The sequence below is a fragment of the Falco peregrinus genome, chromosome 11, assembly GCF_023634155.1.
Source record: "Falco peregrinus isolate bFalPer1 chromosome 11, bFalPer1.pri, whole genome shotgun sequence".
NCBI lineage: Eukaryota > Metazoa > Chordata > Aves > Falconiformes > Falconidae > Falco > Falco peregrinus.
This window is the reverse complement of record NC_073731.1, coordinates 25,218,152-25,233,836: the sequence shown is the minus strand read 5'-3', so window position 1 is coordinate 25,233,836 and position 15,685 is coordinate 25,218,152. Positions and strand designations below refer to the sequence as shown.

At 40.3% G+C, this 15,685-nt stretch overlaps 1 protein-coding gene across 1 annotated transcript in view; it reads right to left on the bottom strand.

Moving 5' to 3' along the window:
* Positions 1 to 7,804, bottom strand: part of LYPLAL1 (lysophospholipase like 1) — a 29,065-nt gene extending 21,261 nt beyond the window's left edge. The window contains exons 1-2 of the mRNA XM_055816024.1: positions 7,648 to 7,804; positions 2,886 to 2,985 (exon numbers count right to left, since the gene is read on the bottom strand). Coding sequence (XP_055671999.1) covers positions 2,886 to 2,985; positions 7,648 to 7,732 — 185 coding nt within the window. The 5' untranslated portion in view covers positions 7,733 to 7,804. The remainder of the gene's footprint in view (positions 1 to 2,885; positions 2,986 to 7,647) is intronic.
* Between the last annotated feature and the right edge of the window lie 7,881 nt (positions 7,805 to 15,685).

Below are 15,685 nucleotides of genomic sequence, written 5' to 3'. Positions count from 1 at the left end.
TGACTCTTGAATCAAAACATGTCTGAACCCCTGGTGTTGTAGTAAACGAAAAATATGTATGCTTCAGTGCCTGGGATAAAATCTAAACAAAACATAAAGAGAAACCCCAAGCACCCTCCACAAAAAAAAAAAAAAAAATGTTTAATTTGTTGAAAAATGTGAATCCCACTGCTTTACAGAACTCCAAGACAGGTGAAGAATGTACAAGACCAAATCTATAGATCTATCAGCAGAATTATATCCATCAAAAAAGTGAAGAGGTATTCCTGACCTGCAGTTTATCCTGCCAAAGCCTCTAGTGTTGCAGTTATATCATCAAACCTGCTTTTACTGGCATAACTACTTTGACAGAAAGCATTCAATGTGTATGTGGTAAGTTATGCTGGAAAAGACAGGAGTTTATAAAGTATGAACTACATCCACATGAACAGTATTATGCCAGAAGAGCACATTAGCCAAGCAATCCTAGTATGGTCTTGCCTAACTTCAGGCTTTTCTTTGATTTCATCATCAGTGTAAAAACCTGCTGGCAAGCTTTTGCACTCTGCTCCTATAATTGACAATGCAGTGGCAGGTTGTGCCACCCACAGAGTCTCTCACTCACATCAGTGTAGCTTTCCACCAGCATATCGCTCTGTCTCTGCGCAATTAAAGACTGGATCAGAAACTTCTTCATCATATCTGCACACTCATAACTGTATATCTATAGGTCTCATTATCAAGGACTCTGAATTTCCCTGCTGGTGCCAGAAGCATTTGGAATTCTTATCAAAACATACACACACACAAAATCAGACCATATATTCAAGTTCCTAATGCAGATACAGCTATTTTAATGTCTGCCATTCAAGCCTGGATGTTCTAGGCCCCGTTTTTCCTTTCTGTGGAAGAAAGGAGAGCAACCATTACAAATGTGTCAAAAAGCATAGCGTGTTTTGGACTTGAATACCAAAACAACATGAAATGGATCTGTAAAGGCTTGTTATTTCTGTTTCAATCAATAACACATATCTTCACAAACTTCACTCCAACATCGCTGCAAACAGTGGCACATTACTGTAGTTAAGGGCATCTGTTTTATTTCATTATGTCAGCTAATGGTGCTTATCAGCAGAGGGCTGTACACTAATACTCCCAACGTACTTCATATTGCCAGTCAAAGACAAACAGTGTGGGTATTTTTTGTTCCTCAAATATACAGCTTTTCACAGTTTTGCTAAAAATCACTTCAGAATCACCTCATACATGACCTCTATCTGCTCTAGTGAAGAAGAAGAGCAACCCCAACTTAAAAAAGAAAGAGTATGGAACTGTTTATTCACATCTTTTAAGTACAACACTACCTTTCTTCCCATTTGTTTACCAAAGTATTTAAATCCAAAGTCTTAAGATATAAACAAATTACCCACAAAAGCCACTCACTTGAGTCAGGAGATCTTCCTGGTTAATCATTTATACATAGTTTACATCTGTAGTTATCCAAAGAAACCAAAATAAATAAGAGAAGGACTGGACCCCAGAAATGCAGTGAAATGGAAAAGCAAAGCACTGGCCTAACAGATGTGGTCTGAGGTGTTCTGGTAACATGAAGAAAAATCATTTCATAGGGAAACAAAACTTCCTGCATTTCTCCAGTACCTGCTGTATTGACAGGAAAGAAATGGGGCCCATCACTATATGTCATGTGCCACTGATAACTCTAGCATTACTTTAGCCTGTCATCAATAAAGTAACGATCACGTTATTTACAGAAAATCACATTCCCTACCTAACACAAACCACACTGCTTCAAAGACTTCCACTCACAGGCTTGATTTTTCTGGAACACAGTGACTACATTCACACTGCAATCTCTCAATTGCTTTTCCTGCCTAAGTAGATCATAAAAATACATGGTCAAGGAAAGTGTAGTGAGTGCCAGACAAAATCTGCTATTATACTCGTTTATACCCTCCAAGAAATTTCTTCTGACTTTCAAACCTCTGTACCTCGAAAGTCTGTGTAGAATGTCACAATTTCCTTCTCCTTTCAGCATGCATCCACACTTACGCACAAATTCAGAGAGAAACTTAAGCCCCATTACCTTTCAAGGAAACATTTTCCTAACATAGAGCCACAGACACCTTAAAAATGAATTTATAGTAAGAAAAATCAAACATCTCTGAAATATAAGTCCATGTCTTTAACAGCTAATATGGAGGTAGGTGTCCAATTTTTAGCCTTTACATTTGACCTCATTAACTTTCCGATTCCCAGGGGTAAGCATTTTTATCTGTATTTCCAGTCTACCACTGGACATACAAGTGCCATTTAATAAGAACTGTTCCTACAGCAAAAGTTGAACTAAATTATCTTTGAAACAGTTGGGTCAGGATTAAAAGTAGAAGAAATGTGTAATTTTAAACTCCCGGTCCTTTCTCCAGCAGCTGAAGATCTTTCACATCCCACTTGCCAAAAAGACCTACCACCTTCAGAACTGAAACCTGGCATTAAATACAAAAGAATAGTTTAGTGGTTAATAATTTATGGATGTTAATGTAAGTCAGACTGTGATCCAGAACATGGCTCTGTAATGCCATTACAACACACATTGGAGTATCTTCTTCTATTTATATCAAGGAGATGGAAAGACACTATGAGGACAATACCTGAAATTGAGTTAGAGACTGTGACTTCTACAAAATCTTAACCATTTAGAATCTTAACGACCTAAAATCATAGCACCTGGGCAGCAATGCACTGCTGAGCTTCAGTTTTGCCAAAAAGCACACACATGAAAAAGAAGAAGGAAGTGTTACAACAGTCTGTACCAATACTCACAAGCATATTTTACAGTACTGGAATAGAGAAATTTAATCCTACAGTTAAAATATATTAAACAATACCTGGCAGGAGCCGTTGGGTAAATTACTTTTATATGTTGGAAAGCCATGTCTTGATTCAAAATTTGTTTTATCCATGCTCTTGCTCCTTGGCCAGTATCACCTGTATCACAGAAAAGAGTACAACAAGAATTATTCTGTGCATTTAGCAAGAAAACTAGACAATGTCAAATATATTTACATGAGACTGACCTGATTTCCAAATCACAGTGTAAATCCTCCAAAATGCTAGAAGAGAACTTTCTAGAAAACCTTAACACCCTTCCCAATGAAGATGGACTCAAAACTTCCTAGAAACAGACTACTTTAAAGGTCCCACAGCATTAAGTTTAATAAATGCTTTACTACATCCAATGGCTTAAGCACATCCTAATCAGGCACAAGGCCTTACCTCTTACTTGTAGCTCACCTTATTTGCTGGTAACAGTGATATAAAATACTGATGAACATCTTAAGAAGGAAGATAAAACCTGCTGCTCCCATTAGAAAAGATAAGTTACTTTTAACATAGAATTTTATTTTAACCCACTTCAAAACCTAGTCAAGAGCAATACAAAGGATCTTCACATTATTGTAATTATGCTGACATTACACACAGGCTTAAGAGAAGCATCAAACACTCCCAATGTTTTGTGAAAGTGATCAAGAGATGAGTTTGGGTTAAAGTATCTGGCAGGCTCCTCCAAAACCTTAGTCCCACAGTTCTGTTTGAAAGCTTGTTGAGATCTGACTGTGTATTTTTTCCTAGTCAGATTATAGCCTAGACCAAGTCAGATTATAGCCAAATCCCTGCAGCCTGAAGTGCTATGCGTGGATATACAGGATGAATTCTTATGCAGACACTACATGTTTCTTTCAAACACACGCACACATATGTACACCAGAACTCACCTCTGCATCACTGTATCCTCAACCGTAACTTGCCACCCTGCTTGAACAGCATGCACACACAAGTCTCCAGTAAGAGTTAAACAATGCTTTAAGCTTGAAGAAACTGGACCATCAAGGAACATGGTTTATAGTTGGCAGTAATACAACATGTAGTAATGTTCAACCTAAACATTTGGTAGGGATTCAGCAAACAGGAGCTTCACTCCTGCAACTCTTACCATAGGGCTTTAGTCTTGTTTGAAGTTGGGGCTCCCACATATTATCAACTCATGTGCTAATCCGAGTTAAAAGTATTCTCTGTTACTTGTTCTCAAGTTGATCAGTTTGACTTTAGAACTCGCCCTATTTTTTTCAACAAAATCACTGAACCACAAGAATTAAATGTCACTGCCCTACACCAGGCTTACTGCCACATCACATGGGTTCATCTGAACAATATCACATAAACATGATTTACTGTTATGATTGTAATTCCCCAACAGAGAAGATGAGTCTTTGCTTTAGCACTCAAACAAAATTCAGCTATCTTTATTTACACATACATTTAATGAATCTTCAGAATTAAAATAGAAGGCAACAAACGCAGCATTTTTTTCCTTTTGAGCCCAAATGGCATAACAATTAAGTTCTGCTTGACAAATACTCCGTGACAAATAAGCAACAGGGTTGCAAAACTGACACAAATCTTATTCTGTGCTATGTTAAGCAGTAAAACCAAAGTTACATCTTTAACTGGATGCTTCAGAACACATTCCCATAACCACTTTGTTTATGTGAGTAGTATGGTCTGAAGTCCAAATAAACTTCTGATTCTTAGTAGACACTTTTCATCTGGAAGGGTTTCTTCATGGTTCCTTCACCAAATTTACGAATGATGCATCTTAAGGAGACTTGAATAAACATTTTTTTTTGTATACACACCTCTTTTTACAGTTAGAATACAGAAGTCTAGGCTTTGCAAATACTTGCACAGGACCAACCCTCAGGTAGGTCAACCTAAGCAACTATCTGAATGCTGGGACTTTGGTCTTTACAAACTCCTTAATGGTGCAGGATACATCTGTTATCCCAAATCTAGGTTTTTCACCCAGTATGCAAGAGCCGATCCACACACAGAGAAGAAATATTCGTTTATTGCATGTTTGTGCAGAGATGGGTTATAGGTGGTAATCCACAAAGTTAACACACCTCTTAACACACAGCATAACTTTTCATACACTTCAAAAAATTGTTTACAATCATGTTTAGACACACTTAATTCTCATTGATTCTCCTAAGTCTCATCTCCAATAAAAGTACAGTGGTTTTTTTTTTAACCCTGCACTTCTGTAATGAGGGGGCTTTGTTAGTAGTGGGCTCTCAAGGGTGGATCTTTAGTATGCCAATTAGAACAGCTTACACATAGTTCCAGTAATTTTCTGTTTAGTCACATTAACCATTTGGTTGTCCTTGAGCTTTTCTTGTTGCGCCCCAGCTTGACATATTTATGGTGTCTGTTCCTTCTCCCAAGGCCATGTTTTGTTAACTGTTTGTAAGGATTTAAATATTATCCTCTTTTTTTTCAAATTCTTTCTTTTCATTATAGATGTTTACTTTTTTGTTTTTCCTTCTTTCTTTTTAAATTAATTCTGATATCACATCTTTTATTACTCACAATTCCTAAGCTTTGCCAGTATCAGCAGAAACATTTACAGTTAAGGAAGCTACTTAGTCCATGAAAAGTTCATAGAAAACTCATTAAGAAAGAGAAAATTTAACTATGACCTTCTGTGTGTCAAGAAGGTCCCATGGTTCAAATGTTCTGCAGCCGCTGTGAGCACTTGCATACAGAGGTAATGCATTTTGATTTGGTAAGAATAGAATTTGGAAGCGAGGAAGAAATGAGAGGCAACTTTGACACCAAAGAAGACCAAACAACTTTCTGAAAGGTTTGTCTTTCAGTTTGTTCTTAAGATTCTGGCATCATATGCTTTCCTGGACTCTACTAAAGAATGTCAAACAATGCACAGACAGTTCTGCTTAGTCTGCTTACAAACCTGAAACAGACTGATGACAGAATTATCTTTTCCCCTTCCTCAAGTAAAATATGAATTATTTTCCTTTCAAATATAGCTTGAATTTATTTCTATACAAAATTTAAACTTAACATGTAACACGTTGATTGGATATTAGGAAAAGTTTCTTCAACAAAAGGTGGAAGAGGCTGTCAAGCACTGGAACAGGCTGCCCAGGGAAGTGCTTGAGTCACCATCCCTCGAGGTATTTAACAGACATGTAGATGTGGTGCTTCAGGACATGGTTTAGTGGTAGACTTGGCAGTGCTAGGGTAATGGTTGGACTTGATGATCTTAGAAGGTATTTTCCAACCTAAACACTTCTATGCAACATGAAAAGTTGTAAACTTAAGTCTAAAAAATTATTATACATTTGTTATGTCCATCTGCCTTCCCTGCTGAGCTACCAAGTGGATCCTCTAACTAAATTTGATGTACAGTACCAGAAATCTTCTAATATTTTTCTATACCGTTTTGCATTCACATTCTCCACTGGTTATAATTTGTCTGGAGCAAGCATTATGAACAAAATGGATCCATGCCATTTGACTGCCACTTTCCATCATAAGCGCTCTACAGAAGGTTTACAATTCAGGTTTACAGGCCAGCCCACAGCAACAGCACTGTGGCTATTTCTGTTTTAAATTTTGTTCTGCGGAACTGCTAAACAAAACCAAATAAAAGCATCCTTGTACTTCCCCACTGCAAACATTATGAATGAAATTGTATCAAAAACGAAAAATTGTAGAGTACTTTAACCACATGTGGAATCAACCTCTAACCATAATCTTCCCTTACTCCTCCAACATGAGAGAAAATCACTTCCTCAAGCATTAAAGCATTAGCATTAACAAGAAGGCTGAACACATCTTAGGAACTCTTTCACTTTCATTCTTTAAGTCACAGAATTTGAGAAAAGCAAATTATAAAAATGAAACTAATAAACATATCCATCTTTGTTAAACTAAACAGAAGCATCAGCTTAGGAGAAATGCACTGGAAGAGCTGAGCATTTGCCACACACACGTGAACAGCTCAACAAAACTGATTCCCAAGGCCTTGATCTGATAAAGACCAAGTATTACTGTTGTTCTTTAAGTCGTGTGGGCTTTGTTGTTGTTATGTAGCAAGTTAGAAATAACCTTTTAAGAAAAACAAACAAACACAGCACACAGGCCCTCCTGCGCTCAGACCAGTCCCCTTCTGCAGGTGGTGGCCACTCCTGAGAGCAGCCAGCCCAACACCGGCTCTCAAAAGGTGACAACAAGTGCTCTCAGTCTGATCCTAAACACGCCAGGAGCAATTTTAAGCGTGAAAATCACTCTCCGCTTGTGGCCGCCCTTAGAGGGGAGGAATTAAAAGGGGTCTTCTGGAACAGGGCTGTGCTCCCGGCAGATCAAGCCAGGCTGGTGTCTAACGGCACCGCGCTCAAACACGCCCCACAGACCCTCCCGGGGCCCAGGGCCCCGAGCGCCGCACACCCCCTGCCCAAGGAGGGCTCCTTCTCACGGCCAGCGCCGCGCCGTCCCCCGGGGCGGCTGCAGCCGCAGGGACAGGGACCCCTCACGTCCCTTCCCCCCGCCTCGCAGCCGCGCCGAGCCCGACAGCCGCCGTGGCGGCCGGCCCGTCCCGCTGACCGCCTCACGCAGCGCCGCGCACCGAGGGGTCGCCCCGGCCTCCCCTCTGCGCACCGGCGGGGGCGGCGGCAGCGGCAGGCACCCCGGCCCCGCCGGCCTGCCCCGGGCGGCGCCCTGCGCCCTTCCCCGGCGCCAAGCCCCGAGCCCCGGCCCCGCCGCGGGGTAGGAGGGGAGAGAAGCCACCTGAGCCGTGCAGGAAGATGAGGGAGGCGGTGTGCCTGCCCGCGGGGGACACTACGCTCCTCTGCAGCGCGCCCGGCGCCGCCATACCCAGCGCTCTCCTCCTCCTCCGGGCCCGGCCCTGCCGGTAGCGCGGCCCGCCGCGCCGGCGCAGAGCGGCCCGACGCCCGCAGCGCCCCGCCGCCGGGCCGGGAGGGACCCCGGGGCCGCCTCCCGCGCCTCGCCCCGCGGCCCGGTCCCCTGGGCCCGCTCTGCTCAGGCGCCGCTGCCCTCAGGAGCGGCTCCCAGCCCCAACCCAGCAAGCTGCTCACGCTCAGTGCCGTGCCCTGTCTCCAAAGCCTATTTATAGAAAACACTGTCTCTCTACAGACCCCATATGTAGAAATGCCGTTATGGTGGGCAAACCGCGGATCAAACCGTAAAAGGGGGGGGTCGACCCTCTCATCTTCTCATAGGTGTTTGGAAAGCCGATGAGGCTGCAGCCTCGCCAGGTGCAGGCCTTGGAGAATAAAGACCTGGCTGAGAGAACTGAGGGGAGGCAGGTGGTGGGGGCTCGGATGGCTCCTTCAAGGCTCTTAGGAAAGTGCAGGGCCTGTAAGGGTGGATATAAAAAAAGTCCAACACAAAAAAGGTCCAACAGACTTGCAAGAGCTTGTCTGACCGTAATCCACGTCTGAGCACAGCTACTCTGATGCTCCCGGTAGTTTCTACTGAACTGCTGTAGGGGAACGAGGAATAGGAACTTTCTTTCACCCTTTTAGATGACCTACACACATTCAAGGCCATAAGACCTTTTTTTTTTTTAATCCTAGTGAAGTCTAGATTAACCACCTGCCTTGGTGCTTTGAGGTCTGCGGCAGTGGAACAAGGATGACCAGACATAAACGCCGCTGTTGCCATTTCACTAGCCAGGTGCAGCACGACCCAGGGGGTGAGCAGCCAGTTTACAGATTAGTTTTGCAGTTCATCATGGAAGTTTTTTGGCAAGCCATAGGGGCACACCTGTTAGTCCTTAAAAATGTAATGAAACCTTAGCCTCTTGAGGTAGCATGTTATTACCTTCAGAATGGCCTGTGGGTTAAGTAGATGAAACATCAGCATGTATGTAATATGAAGAGCATGCTGTGCTTGTATTTCTGTTCAGATTACTGTCCTGACTACTATTTTCCTTTATATTTAGTCCATGAAATCTTAGGGCACCAGTTAAACGTAGACTGTCAAACAGCATGTTATGATGCCCCTTCAGAATGTACGCAGCTGTCTTTTTAATGTATCTAGAAGCATTCTGCAGCGGGTCTGAGAAGCAAATAAAGAGAAAAAAAACCCCACCCTGATAGATGCAGAAGTGAGAAAATTGCATGGCCGGGAGGGATGAAAGACGTATGTAAAATTTTCTACAGTGTCAGTTGCTCGATACAAGCATACAAAATCTCAGCAAAGTAGTGCCACCATGAACAAGTCAGTATTGCTGGTGCCTAATAGCTGAGACATACCTTAGTTTCCATTTGACTTGCAGTACACAAAAATAATTGTGGTATTTGAGACATCAAGGCTTTTTTTTAAAAAAAAATAAATAAAAATTACCTTAGCAGGGAAGTTTAATCATGATTATAGGGTATATTCACTCAGTTAACTACACTTACTTGTAGTATTTTAATTTATCTTGCCAGCTTTCATAAGCATTGTAATTTTTGAGGGCTATTATATGTGAAGGGTGACTGAACAAAGGTACAACAGTGACGTGTGGCTTTGGACAAACTCTTCTGCACAGTTACGGCAACAAACCATGATCAAGCCTTTTTAAAGCTTATTGTTTGTCATTCCCTGCCTCTGAATTACAAGCTTGGAGGTACAAGATTTTTTTTATGCCAACAAATAAATCTTGATGCCAGGAACAAAACAAAGGATAAAATATCAGACCATGCGAACTAGTACTCCAGGTTTGGAGGGTTTTGTCTGTTGTTTCTTTTTTTTTAAGGGAAAACCTCAAGGCATATGATTTATTTTTTCTTCTCCATTAAAAAACAGGCAAGGGGCTATCTTCCCCTGAGCAGAGAGGACTCCAGAGCTTCAAGGGAAAGACTAGTATTTTTTAAAAAATTAAAGGCAAAATGGAGCACTAATAGGAGCTCTGAACAAACCTAAATGGAAAAGATCTGAGTTACAATTCTGATGACTACAAATTTACTGTAATAACCTGTTATTTATTACCTTGGGTAATAAAAATATTTTCTTGGGGTGTTTTAAAGTATATTATTTATATTGAAAGTTAATGATATTAAAAATGTATTTTAATTACATTTTTAAAAAAATAACCACAACAAAAAAACCCTTCTAACTGTGATAGGTCTGAATCAAGTACTCAGAAATGGCCAGAAGATGATTCTGTTTCTTCTGGGAGTTTGCTGTCATTAGAGGGATGGTGGAGTCCCCTTCCCTGCCAGTTTTGCCTCCTACCTGAAGGAGGAGGCGAAGAAGGTAACATCCTTGGAGTACGAACTAGAAAAGGGTTCTGTTTCCCTGGGCTGAACCTATGAAGCCCATGAAGCAGAGCGATGTACCCCATGAAAAACATGAAGATCATGACTGCTGCTAAAAGCTAGCCTTAGTAACCGAAAGAACTAACCTGAATTAATGGTTTGTTAATAACTGTAGATAATTATAGGCAGTATGAAAATACCTTGCACATTTTGTTAAACATATGCTTGAGTTCTGATGCTTACAGTGTTTTATAAGTCTTTTCGCTGCTGACATGTAACATATCCAAAAGGAATTTATTATATTTCACAGCATCAATCAAATGTCCTCCCACACCCTTAAAAACATATTCTGTTGCAATTGCTTTTCTTTTTATTTTGTTTCCAGGGTTAATGAAAGAAATTGATTAAAATTTGACTTAAATGCTAAATAAATATTGAAATATGTGGCCATATTTAAGTTTTCTAAAGAAAGTTAAAAGTTTAGTGTGAGCTGTGTTTTGTTCCTTAGGATAGGCTCTTGCTCACGGTGTTCTCTGTTCCAACTTTGTTCTCTCACGCTGACTATTCAGAAGAAACCAGAAGAGTTTAATTTACCTGCAACCATTTTGATATTTTTCTCATTTAAAATGGCTTTGCACTTTAAAATTAACTTTAGCTGAAAACAGTATGTTGCTGAGTAATTTTTATGTCCAGCATGTGTACATATATTATGTCCAGAAACAGAACTAAGGCTCTTGCATCCCACATTGAAAAACAGTTTGTAGGTATTGTATGGTTACTGTTGGTTTTGGTTTAGTACGTGAGTTAATCCACAGATGCCTCATCGATGATTACAAAGAAGTATACCTGATTTCTAGTTGATTATATTTAAATTCAGGTGATTTTAACAGAAGCAGGGATTTTGGTATAGAAATAAAAATATCAGGGTTTTGGATCTTTCCACACATACACCCCTGTATTTCTTTCTCATTATAATGACATTATCATCACCGTATCAGAAGATACTTGAGTGATAGCTATGCTATACTTGCTTTCTTCATTATTAAGGCATTAAATTGAATGCTGTATTTCTTGACTTTTTTTGTGTGCGTTCCTTCCCTGTCCTACCCTTCTCCCTTTTTTACAGGCTGAAGGGTCTGTCCACAATTTTTAAGACCATCATGCCAGTTACTGTGATCCAATAAAAAAACTATCCTCAGATTTGCAGGTGGTTTCATTCCTTGGCAGTACTTTGATGTAGAATTTATATGGCATGGGGTTTTTTTAGGTCTCCCTTTCAGTGTACATCTTGGCATAGTTTATTCTAAAAAGTTCTTGTAAAGTTCTCTGCACAGCTGCCACAGTAGAGGTAGGAAGTGCTATAGGGTTTGCTATTCAGGCATACAACCTAGTGGTCTGTTTATCATGCTGAACTATTCATACCCTCACTAAACCAAATGAAAACTGTATTTTCATTCATAATTTTTAATTAATATGTTGAGGTTTTAGCAAATGATCAACATTCAAAATATGTGGATTTTGAAAAGTTGTTTTCCTGTCCAGTCAGAAGTATATTTCGGTGCCGAGTTCTGTTCCGTACTACAAAAAAAGGCTCCCTAGCTAGGAACCATGCCTAATATTGTGCATCACATGTATGATACACTGTGGAGTTGTGTGGGGCAAGTCAGTCCACAAAGAGAAAAGCAAGTTGCCTTCTGCATCTGAATACTGCCTGGCACAATGGTATCTTGACCCAATGTTTCTAGTTACCACAGCAAGGTAAACAAGTAATAAATAAACAAATCATGTTCTTTTTGGCCCAAGACATAAATGGTGTTTAGGGTCTTGTGAGATAATTTTGCTAGCAGGCGCCAGATATTTACTGCATGCCATCCAATTTGTTCAAAAACAAATGAGGGCACAGTCCCAGGGACAACAGGAGGCAGATTCAGAAATCCGAGCCTGCAGCTAGCCAAGACCCTGCCAAAACAAATCCAGGCTTGGCTACAGTACTGGTGCCTGTGTGTTTCTTTTGCTCGTTCTTTGCAGCAGATTTGCTGCTTCTGAGTCATTTTGGATGTCCACTCAGCTGCTGCATCTGCAGGCATCTCCCAGGCAAGCTCCTTGGCCCATCTTGTTCAGCTTATAGCCTGCTGGAGCCTGGAGGGATGTTCCTCAACCAGAATTCCCCAAGGAATCTTGCAGACATGCTCGGGGCTTACCAAAACCACATTAACAGTGTTCTCAGCAAATAGCAAAGCCGCTTTCTGTTAATAAGTGGACTGGTGGTGTCTGCCTTTTGTTCAATACGTTGCTGATTAGAGCTACAGCTGCTAACTGGTATGACTGGTTTTACGTTGACAGCTGCTGGCAGAGCTGCTCTACATACCAGACGGTATTTCCAAGATGCTCACCCTGGGTAGTGAACACACCTTGGCTGTAGGAGATGACTTCAGGACTTTTGAGGGAAACTTGAAGTGCCACTAGAGGGTTTGCCTTCATTGGAGCTTTGCCTGTGGGAAGATGTTGGTACTGGGACCACAATATTATTACAGTCTTCAGTAAATTTTCTGGACTCAGAATGAAGGATCCATCATTGATTTAAACTGTGTATCTGGCAAGTTTGTTACGCCTTGTGATTTCATTGTGTTTTGGTATATCTCTTGAGGACCAGTGTTCTTGTATATATGTTACTGAGTATGAAGCTCAGGTTCTTGTTGCTTCAAAAGGACGTAAGCACTCTGAATTGAGGAAAAGGCTGTGAAAACATGAACCTTAAAATCCAGACACAAGAAAAAAACCCCAAGATCCCTATTTTAAAGCTCATAATTTTGACTCATTTATTTAGGTTCTGATTTATGAATTAGGAATTCTCAAAATTAACAGGAGCGCTCTAGTGAGATTACTGCACTGGAGTTCATAAATGAGTGTGCCCAGATCTGTGCTGACCTATTCTGTGTTCATGTGAATTGGGCGTGTTAAACATATCACACTCTCAAATAACATAGCTGTGCTAGCGAGCTCTCTCGTTTTCTCCATAGAAATATATTCTGTCCAACCAGAGTATCTCATGTCAGTGTGGAGTACTTTTGCCAGTATAAATTGGAAGTCTGAAAGAGGGCTTTGCTCATATAAATATATTGGCAAGACTTTACACAGTCACAACAAAATCTAAATTTGCTTTCTTAATGCTAAAATCTGGTTTTGGTTACATTACTGTCAGTCTGGAGTAAGTCCCTCTGGTTGAACCAAAGATAAGTTGAGCCCGAGAAAAAAGTCTTTTGGACTCACAACCCTGTAATGACATTAGAACACAGAAATGGCAGAAATCACTTTACTAATCTGCAAGTGTCTGTGTTCACATTGGTTTTGGTTAAGTTACCCCGTCTGAGCCTGAGCAGGTAAAATGTAGAAATTTGTATCAGCACTGGAAACATATAATACAGAAGTCCCTGACAGACCTGTTTGTTGCTTTCCTCCTGCTTTCCTACCAGTGGGACTTTGTTTGTATGGCTTCCACATTTTGGCATTTATTTGTCAAAAACCGGGGCGTAGGTGTAAGCATTTTTTTGGGTGCAAACTTAGATGATGCCATAAAGCAGCATTTTTCATTTTTCAGCACTTATTAGCTCAGCTCCTCAGCTGTGCAGCACCACACCCTGGGGTGCAACTTATAGAGGGATAATTCTGGCAGGTTCATATTGGCCTAAATTTATAGCATTTAATTTGGAAAGATGAGTATCTTGTTCGCATTTCCAGTACAATGTTGTGACTATTTGACAAGATCAACCACCAAGACCTTTGGAAGACTGGAAATCAGAATATGTCCTAAAGATACATAGATTCACTTTGAGACGGTGGATTAATGGAAACCCCATTTCTTTAAATCAAATGTGCTACGTTTTAAATTATTTTGGTGTCAGTGCACCAAATTCTTCCAAAACAGAGCATCCAACATGTATATACATACATATACATATAGTATTAATATTAAGGTAAGCTGAATGTTGCAATACTGTACTCAAAGCTTTTAAGATAACATTTTTGATGCCTTAAGATAAAACACAGTGGTGTATCTTTTTCATCACACAGATATGGCATAAGGACACAAAATATACATCAAAACATTTTTCCTACATATAAATTTATGATTAAGTATAAAACCAGTATGCAGAGTGACTATCATACATACATTTGTTATGTTTTATTTCTTTTTCTAAAATGAAATATGTTCCAAAAGGGTAGTTCCGGAATGTCTGATAATAAGTTCTGGGTGGACTGTTTTTTCTATGTGCTAGGGATGAAATTGATGGTTGGTTGTTACTGTTTTGCTTGATTGGACTCTAAGGGTGCAGGTATATTTTTCTGGGTCTGTAACACTGGTAACACTGGTCCTTTTCTGTAGTCAGTAGAGGCAGTGGGTCTTCTCTATGGTCTGTAAAGGGTGCCTATGGCTATGAGCTCAGCTATAGCCATCTGAAATGTGGACATGTCAAGTTAGGTGAGATTAAGTGCATCCTGAGTCTCTACTTTGGTTTTGTGTTGTTGGATTTCAGGTCATGGCCACACCATTCCTAGCAGGCCACTGAACATAATAGCTCTCAGAAATCTAACTGCGTCCCAGTTTGGATCTGTAAACTCTTACAGTTGGAGTGTGGTGGCTGAGTGACAGCAAAATAGCTATGACCCAGTTCTGTCATACCTGAAATGTACCTACATTTTTAAAATCAGCACCATCAAGCTAGCAATAACAAGGATTTGTTTTGTTCCCTGCCGCACAGGAACTATGGAATTAGAGAATGAAAAATATGAACAGGTCACTGTAGAAAGGTTACCCACCGGGGTGTTGGGGCTGCTTTAAGCCTAGCTGTAGAGCAGTTTTTCCATTACGTGTCTGAACGAATTCTCAGACACGTGAAAACTGCAAAACTGGCCACCTGTGGATAACTGGATGACTCCATTCCAAGTCAATTAACACAGAGAGAATTATGCAGAAAATTAAATAATTAGATTTTCAGGCAATGTGAAACATGTAAGTTACATTTGTGTAACTTAATCACTGTTTTCAGAAACAATTGCAAAGACACCTAAGCATGCAGTACGTAAACAAATCTGGCATGAAGTGTTAGGTATTATATAGGTGCAGATTGCTCACCTTTGTCTTGAAATGTGGCCTTTATTAGATATCTGTGAATTACAATAAAATTTGATACATTAATGGCATTAGAACCATATTGCTTTAAAAGAACCGAGAACAAAATACTTAAGTGTTTTAATTAAGAAGATCCTTATTCGGATTTTTACTTTTTCCATTATGCAAAGTTAACCCAATATTTTCAAATAAATTGTGTGCTTTTTTTCAGATTCAGAGGGAGTTACTCAGCTGAATGAACTGCTTTAAGTTGGTCCTGTCCAAATGAAAGCCAGTCTTAATGTGAGAGCAATTATTTTTCATAGTCCTTAGCATAAACCATGTGATGTTGGGAAGTTCTGAACATTTGAATATGCTAATTATCCTTCCCTTTGCTCTGTGGTAGATGCTGGTTCGCTATATAAATTGGCTCAGGAATCTGCATGTTTTT